General features: G+C 54.2%; 1 protein-coding gene across 1 annotated transcript in view; it reads right to left on the reverse strand.

The window, feature by feature from the left end:
- The window catches only part of WWC1 (WW and C2 domain containing 1), a 125,318-nt gene extending 117,632 nt beyond the window's left edge, over positions 1-7,686 (reverse strand). The window contains exon 1 of the mRNA XM_080675329.1: positions 7,416-7,686. Coding sequence (XP_080531455.1) covers positions 7,416-7,534 — 119 coding nt within the window. The 5' untranslated portion in view covers positions 7,535-7,686. The remainder of the gene's footprint in view (positions 1-7,415) is intronic.
- Between the last annotated feature and the right edge of the window lie 1,075 nt (positions 7,687-8,761).

Raw genomic sequence — 8,761 nt, forward strand, 5'->3', positions numbered from 1 at the left:
GGCTTCTTCCATCCAAGAGCTTTGCAGCAACCCGCCAGCCATCCCAACGGCCACTTACTCTAGCCTGGCTTTCCTTATGTGCACCTGAGCCTGGTGTTCCAACCTTCCCAGTAACTAAGGCAACCCGATTCTCTTCTCTTCAAGAGAGCAGTGTTTCCCAGCTACCTGTGGTCCCCGGGGACTGGAGAACCAGGTCAGTGTGGCTAGGCCGAAAGCAGGAGGGGCGGTGACAGAGAGGAGCTGCCTCGGCGACAAATTCCCTGGCCACTGGGAGCATTTACCCAAGCGACTTGGAAACGCCTCTGAACCTGACCCACACTGCGTCCTTCTGAGTGTCCCTGCCTCGTCTCTGTTCTCTCCCCCCCAGAGCTCTGGTTAGCGGCTGCTCCCGGAAGGTGGGGTCCGTGCCCAACAGTCTCCTAAGCCACCCGCCGCGTGGATCTATCCTACCGGCTTCTCGGATGGAGCCTCCTTTGCCCACATCCCTCGCTGAAATCCACAGCGGGTTTTAGGAATAAATGGTAACTCTCAAGGCCAACCAGTGGACAGGGCACGCTGGCCCCCAGAAATGCTTCCTACAGCTAATAAGACTGTGGGTTCAGGAGTTCCACTACCTGGCTCCAAATCTGGGTGTATCACCTGCTGGTGACCTTGAACAAGTTCCTTAACCTTTCTAAGTCTCACTTTCCTCATCGGAAGATGGAGATAATAGTACTTTTACCTCACACAATCGGTGAAAGGATTAAATGAGATAATAGAAAACAGTGTACAGCAAAGAGTAAATGTTCACACGTTAGCATTTCATTACTATTTTATTCGTTTATGGGTTCCAAAGTCTCTTGTTTCTTCCTCTTATCTCTCTTAGTGCTTCTTAACCTATTTCTTTCTTAATAATTGGCATAAGATAACCCCATGCATCGTAGACTCCGGGAATGGAAAGAGAAGGAAAACCCCCTCATGACTTGTGAAGGCACATCTGTAGGTATTAGGGGACCACGAAGAGAAGCATGGGAAATAGAGGCTTCAGGTAAATGCCATGGCAAGCTGGTTATAACTCCTGCTTAAGAAATTGGTGAAAAGCAGTCTGACGATAACCTTAACTCCATTTTAACTGATTATCAAATAGTAACTCACTTGCAATTGCTGGTGCTTTAACTGTTCGACAAATGACACATTCCTATGACACAACTCACCCATGACTGTGACACTCGGAAAGAAACTTGTTGGTCTGCACAGTGAAAAGGGAGTTGGGAGAACTCAGCCCCAAGCATGACAGATTCCCAAATGACTGTGATGGAAGAGGAGAAACTGGATCTGATTTTTAGGAGGAAGATTTCGTAAGAGAAAGAGGAAAAGAGACCTGTGCGAGAGACTCGAGGTTGACTTTTGCTTGCTGTGTGACCTTGGGCAAGTCACTTGTCTCCGAGTCTCCGTTTCATCGGTGACATGAGAAGCCTGGATTACATGACCAGAAAGGTCCAACCTGTCTGCCAGCTGCCACAGAGCTCAGCGAGACTCCGTCTCCGCTAGACTTCAGTGTTTTGCAGGTACTTGTAGTAAAAGCTGAAGGAACTGGCATCCCCAAGTGTCTCCTGCATGTCAGGCTCTATGCTGGCTGCCCTACCGGACTGAGCTTATTCAGAACTGCCCACCCTACCGGACTGAGCTTATTCAGAACTGCCCACCCTACCGGACTGAGCTTATTCAGAACTGCCCTTGCCAGCTTGCTTACGCATCCATCTCCCCATCCTACACAAGACAAAACGAAGGCTCAGAGAGCGTGTGTAACTTGCCAGGCTCACTCAGGTGTAGCACATAGCAGATCCAAGATGCCAGGACTCAAAAGGCTCACCCCCTTCCCCATTATCCACACTTGCTCTCTGGTGAACTGCGGTCTGGCCACACCAGAATGGTTGCAGGGAAGTGAAATCATGCCTGTCCCAGGTCCACTCCCCAAAGCCAAATTCCTTAAGCCAGTGGTCGGCAAACTCATTAGTCAACAGAGCCAAATATCAACAGCACAACGATTGAAATTTCTTTTGAGAGCCAAATTTTTTAAACTTAAACTTCTTCTAACGCCACTTCTTCAAAATAGACTCGCCCAGCCCTAACCGGTTTGGCTCAGTGGATAGAGCATCGGCCTGCGGACTGAAAGGTCCCAGGTTCGATTCCGGTCAAGGGCATGTACCGTGGTTGTGGGCACATCCCCAGTAGGAGGTGTGCAGGAGGCAGCTGATTGATATTTCTCTCTCATCGATGTTTCTAACTCTCTATCCTTCTCCCTTCCTCTCTGTAAAAAATCAGTAAAATATATTTTTAAAAAAACAACAAAAAAAACAAAACAAAAAAGACTCGCCCAGGCCGTGGTATTTTGTGGAAGAGCCACACTCAAGGGGCCAAAGAGCCGCATGTGGCTCGCGAGCCGCAGTTTGCCGACCACTGCCTTAGGCAATGGAGTAGAAGTCTGGATTCAGCAGGCAACTGAGCGGTGCAGTGCTTAGAAATGAGGGTTCGTAAGTCAGTGTGACTTCATTTCACAAAAGCTGAGTGGCTTCACCCAACTCAGCGCCCCTCCCCTCCCCCCCCACCCTAGCCTCAGGTTCCTCAGGCAGATAACTACCTATTCCAGGGGTTGGTAGGGGGATTAAGAGAAAGCCCACGGAAAGCTCTCAGCAGACGGCCTGGATGCAGTAAATAATCATTAACTTCCTACCTAAACAGGAGGGGACGGAGTTAGTGATGAGCGGTTTCTAAGCTAATCTACGGCAGGAATTTATGAACCTGGGGTCCACGAGCCCCCTGAAATGATGTGCCCCAAACCATGTTCACACTTTTCTTCAAGAAGCATCCTTAAACCTGATAATCTTACTGTTTACTATAAACATTACCACTGATATGTCTGTTTGCATTCCTAAAAGGCAGTTGTGTATTCTAGTAAATAAAAGCAGCTGGGAAGGGAGACTCAGTGGAACTTGACTGCTACAGTTGAGTTTTCCCTGGCCTCCCCCCATCATTTCAAAATTTAAAAAAAAGGAAGAAGAAGCATCCTTAACCTTTGTCAGCTTCTCACCAGGGTCTGTGACCAGCGGAGGTTAAGGTCTGTGCCTGCTAGGCCCAACTTCCTACAATGTCAATGATTTCTGAGTCGGCAGGGTTAGCTCAAGTTCTTCCGCAGGTCATGAGGGAAGTTGGCTGAGTCCTATCCACATAGCCCCTCAGCCATGTGGGTCTTGGGCACTTATCACACAGCCCCCCAAAACTGTGCCGGGAGTTTACAGGTGGCTCCTGGAAGGAGGTCTGACCACAAACCACAGAATGGGCAGGAATCCGACTTCAGGAACCTTCTCCGGCAGGGCCAGTTCCAACGACCCATTCCTCCTCTGAGAACAATCAGCATATTTGTTTTGGCATACCCCTAGGTCAAATGCCCTCGCCACGCTGGCCCTTTGCTGGGAGCTCCCAGAAGCACCCGGAGCTATGACTCTGCTAAAGGAAGACCACTCCATGGGGCTGCACCCCATTCCCCGGGGGACCAGTCACCTTCCCAGCGGCCGGGCCCCAGGAAGAGCCCTTGGCCCAGTAGGCAGGGCCCGAGCTGCCCACTGGACCCTCTCCGGTTGTTGGGACAACCGTCCTCAGGAATTTCGGCCTCCCAGCCTTCCCCTGGGTAAGAAGGGGACAGAGTTGGCAGGGCCAGCTGCCTGGCTGCTCTTCCAACCCCCTGGTGAAAGGGAACGCTGAACACTGGATTCCCTACCCCCAGCAGCCTCCAGGCCGGACAGCACACAAAACAGCTCAGCCCCACGGGGAGGAATGTGCCAGGACATTCTTCGGGGTTGGTAACCCGAGACGCTATTTTGTTCTCGGTGGCTAAGAAATCCCTTTTCTGACTGAAGGCCCATTGGACTGGCTTCTTTTACATTCAGGGGAATGGGCAGGCATCTCCTTGATTCAGGTAAGGAAAAAGCCCAGACAACCGCAAACAGCCACCCGTAAGAATTTTGTGTGTGATTTTGTTTGTTTCCCAGCGTTAACCAGCTGCAGAGATGTAAGCACCTTGGCAGAATTTATCTCCTCCACCCCTACGCCCCACCCCAAAGAAGTCTGGCTCTTTCCAGCTTTTTAAATGTTTCCTCCTCTTCACAGCCCCCTTACCCTCCCACCTACCCACACCCCCAAATTCTGCCTTGGAGGCAGGAGGGGTAAGGAGGAGCCTGAGAGCAGGCAGGGTCCTCCCAGACCATCTCATCAACCCTGTTCTCTCACTGATGAAGCACCTGCACCTGAGAGCTCAAGCAATGGGCCTGAGGCCATGCAGGCAGGACCAGCAGACAGCAATCCCTACCCGGGTGTGCAGGAATTTGTGCAGGAAGGAAGTTCCGGAGAGCCCAGAACAGATGCCCTCTGCTCAGCTCTTTCCCCAAACTTCCAAAGTTAGATTCATCAGAGACCCCAAGGTTTCACTCAGGTCTCCTCCGCACCACGAGCTCAGGGGCCCCACGCCAGCCCAGTGCAAGTGCAGGTGCATGACCAGGAAGCACAAAACCAATGACTTGCACAGTGAAGAAGCGAGGGGCTCCATTCGGCACCAGTATGCTTTTAATTCCTCTCCACTGCTCGCCAATCTGCCTAAAGACAAAGGCTGCTCGGGCCTGTGGCTGGGGCCATGGACAGGCCACAGGACGAGCTAGAATATAATGGCAGTGGGGTTTTATTCCTCCACTGTATTTTTAAGGATCCTTTCTATTTATGGCAATAGATATTCCTCGTTTCCCACTGTGAAAGTGGCTTACAAAGTTTTCAAATTGAGTTCCTTTAAAGTCAAGTATTAAGTAAGCAATAGCACAGATGTACATAGCAAAATACACTGAGTGGCCAGATTATTATGCGTTCAGAGATCATAATAATCTGGCCACTCAGTGTATTATGAAGGTGGTCCACTTAGTACTAAAATCTGGGAAATTATGCTCTAGCCAAGTCAGGTTTTCTCGGAAGCAATACTGCTTGCCCTCTTCCAAGGGTAAAGAATGACTGGTGTTCGAGAAGCTTCCTACAGCTGCACTATCCTCTCAGAGACCCCCCGAACAGTCTGTAGATGGGTGACCCAGAGTGAGCGAGCAGCACCAGCAGCTGTTCACCTCTGACACCCAGCTGCTAACAGCACACCTGCCAGGACCTAAACTGGGGGAGGACACAGAGCTCGAACTTGTCTCTCTTCCAGGAGCAGTACAAGGGGCTGCCCCGAGGCGGTGAGGGAAGGAAAGTGAGCCTGGACACGTTTGGAGGTTAAAAGTTCTGAGCTGGTAAAGAACTTGGCATATGATGCCCAGCCAGTGTGGCTCAGTGGTTGAGGGTTGACCTATGAACCAGGGGGTCACGGTTCGATTCCCAGTCAGGGCACATGCCCGGGTTGTGGGCTTGTCCACTGTGGGGCGTGCAGGAGGCAGCCGATCGATCGATGATTCTCTTTCATCATTGATGTTTCTATATCGCTCTCCTTTCCTCTCTGAAATCAATAATATTTTAAAAGAACTTGGCATATGAGAGTATTAGAAACATCAAAACAAACTATTCACACCCCTGGGCCTCAAATTTTCTCCTACGTTTGAAAATGGGAGTCGGACTCTGATCTTCCATATCCTTTCCAACTTTTAAGATTTCCCCTATTACTGCTCCCCTTCCCAGCAAACCATTCGTCTGACAAATAAGGAAACTGAGGTTAAAGCAGCTTGCCCAAGGAATGCTCTCGGGCATTAAAATTTTCTCACACAGATTATGGTAAATGAGACGTTCAGCATGGCACTGAGCATAGAGCAACCCAGTAAGTGTTGAATGAATGAACTTACTTGCTCACAGGAACCCTGAGAATCTGAACTCACACCTCCTTAACACTTTTTCTTTCTGTTCACCCTCACCTTCCTACACACCCATCCAAGCTTCCTGGGACATCCATCCTAACCCAGCAAGATGAAGGGTCCGAAACATTTACCTGCATTGCTGTAGAGCAGTGGTCAGCAAACTCATTAGTCAACAGAGCGGCAAACTGCGGCTGGAGAGCCGCAGTCTGCCATTTGCCGAACACTGCTAGAGGCACCTGATGCCCAAGGTCACAGCCACCAGGTGAAAATCCCACATTCCTAAGACACTCTGACCCAGGACTGAGTCAGCAAAAGACAACAAAGCTGTCCCAGAAGGTGGTCCTCCCCTCCCCGCACCACATACATGGGGAGCGGGTGCTTGTGTGCAAAGAAATGCCAAACATCCCAGCCTGCGCAGCCCAGCAGTTGAGTGTTGACCTATGAACCAGGAGGTCTCGATTCCGTTCGATTCCGGTCAGGGGATGGCAGGCTCAATCCCCAGTGTGAGGTGTGCAGGAGGCAGCCGATCACTGATTCTCTCTCATCACTGATGATTCTCTCTCTCTCCCTCTCCCTTCCTCTCTGAAATCAATAAAAATATATTTAAAAGAAAAGAAATGCCAAACAGTGGAAACTGGGAGAAAGTCTGAAAGCTAAAGGCCACACCAGGCATCTCTGACTCCACCTGCCTCAGCAAAAAAAAAAAAAAAAAAAAAAAAAAAAAAAAAAAAAAAATTAAATCCTGTACTACAGCCAGCGTGGTGGCCACCAAGGTCAGGACGCGCAGGTGCAGGGCTGGGGAGCCTGGTCCCCAGAGGAAGAAAGGGAGGAGGAAGAGTGATGGGCAGGGCTTTGCTGGAGGCCTCTCGCCCCCATCTACATGCCAACAGCTCCCAAGTTGCTGTGGATTCCTGGAGAACCAGTCTCCCCAAGCAGCCCTCCCCTGCTCCTTCCTTCCCTTCCCACTCCCGGCCTCCAGGCCACCGGAGACTCCGGTGAGGGGGCAAAGAAAGCTCAAGAGGTTGGCGAAGCCACCCCGCCCTTTACTGAACCTCAGAGGCACCTGTCAAAAACCCCACTCCAGCCTGCCTTCCCTGCGCGCGTGTCTGTCCTTCCTCCGGCAGTCTCCCACCGAGCCCTGAGGCCCTCCCCACCTCGACCAGATGCTTCCCATGCCCCCTCCCGGCGCTGGGGAAAGCCTCCGCGGGAAGCCCCAGCATCACTCAGCTGGGTCGCTCCCCCCGCCCCCGCCCGCCTTCTGCTCCTAAAGGGGCGGGGGCGGGGCTAGAGCTTGAGGTCAAAACTCTGGGCAGGTGCGCACTGGGGCCTAAGTCCTCCATCTAGGGATGGCGGTGGGGCAGCCTGGGCCAACTCACTGCGGTCCCCTCCTCCCAGCAGCTCACTGGCGCAGGAGCGGCGCTCCAGGAGGGCAATAGGGTGAGGGAGGCAAAGAAAGCTCAAGAGGTTGGCGGAGCCACCCCGCCCTCCGGCCAGTCCCGCTGGTGGCCCCCAAGGCATAGACGGCCCGGGTGGGGGTGTGGGCCCCCCGGGTCCTACCTGTCCCGCGGGTCGATCCAGCTGGTGGTGCGGCTCGTGTGGTCTATGTAGTAGACCTTGCCGTCGAAGTCGCGCGCCTCCTCCCAGCCCTCCGGCAAGGGCAGCTCCGGCCGGGGCATCTTCCCAAGAGCGGCCCGCGCTCCCCCATGCAGCTCCCGGTCGCCGCTGGGGCCCCCGGCTCAGCGCCTCCGGCCGGCTATACCCGGCCCGGGCGGCCGCCGAGGCACCATAATCGGGGGGGTGGCGGTGGTGCCCGCGGCTTGGGGGCCCTAGTGAGGGCCGGTCGGGGTGGCGCGGCAGTCCATGCGGCCCTGTGGCCCCGCGGCCCCAGCCCGGCGCCGCCCGCTCCTCCCGCCGCCGGCCTCTCACGCTGCCATGTGCACCCGCAGCGGCGCGGTGCGGGCCCGGGTGCGCGCCCGGCCGGCGGGGCTGAGCGAGCCGAGCGCGGCTGCCGCCTGCCTTCCTCCGCCGCGCGGCGCGCTGCGCCCTCCACGCCGCCCGCTGCCGCCTCTCCCGCCCGTGCCGTCCCTCCTCTCCGCGGCCGCTCTGCGCTCGCTCCGTTTGCGACTTCTGCCTCCGCCAGGTGCGGCGCGGGCGGTGCAGGTAGCCGCGCTGCCCCGGAAACGGGAGGCGGAGCGCCGGGCGCCTGGGTTCCAGGTCCCCTCCCCACGCCCAGCGCCGCGAGGGGCGGGTCCTAGGGCCCGAGACGCGCCCCCTCGTGGGACATCCCGAACAGCCGGCCGCCCGCCCCTACGCCGCCCGGGTCTGGCAAAGGGAAACCTCCCCTTACCTGGGTCCCAAATCCAGACGCGAGCCCCAGCAGGCTATGCAAGACCCGCTCTGCCTCTACTTCCCGACGCTCCTGGCTCCCCCCACCCCGAGTGTCCAGCCTCTTGGCACAGGTGGCCCCGCATCTTACAACTCCCCGCTTCCATGTAGAATCCGGAGTAGGCAAGAAGTGGTTAAATAGAAACACTCTTGTAAATCGGGGAACATAAGTTTCACAGGATCTCTGATCCCTCCCCCCAACACACACACCATCTGTCTCCCTCTTACTCCATTCTTCTCCCTGTGTTGTTTCATCCATCCCCCCACCACCCCAGTATTTGCAAATGTAGCCAGCGTGGTGGCCACCTCCTTCGGGCCCCTCCCCCGAGAGGATTTCCAGAGGGTGTCAGGGTGAGCACTTTGGAAAAATAACAATCATGATATTGCTGTTGTTAGCTAAATTGAGTACAGAACCGTCCCAGGCTATGGGCCAGCAGCTTCACATGCGTTCTCTTCTTTGCTACCTTGAGGTATGTTACATATTTGGTGGGAAGGGGGTTTTGAAAAGAATAAAGAAC

The sequence above is a fragment of the Plecotus auritus genome (genome assembly GCF_963455305.1).
Source record: "Plecotus auritus genome assembly, chromosome: 6".
Taxonomy (NCBI): Eukaryota; Metazoa; Chordata; class Mammalia; order Chiroptera; family Vespertilionidae; genus Plecotus; species Plecotus auritus.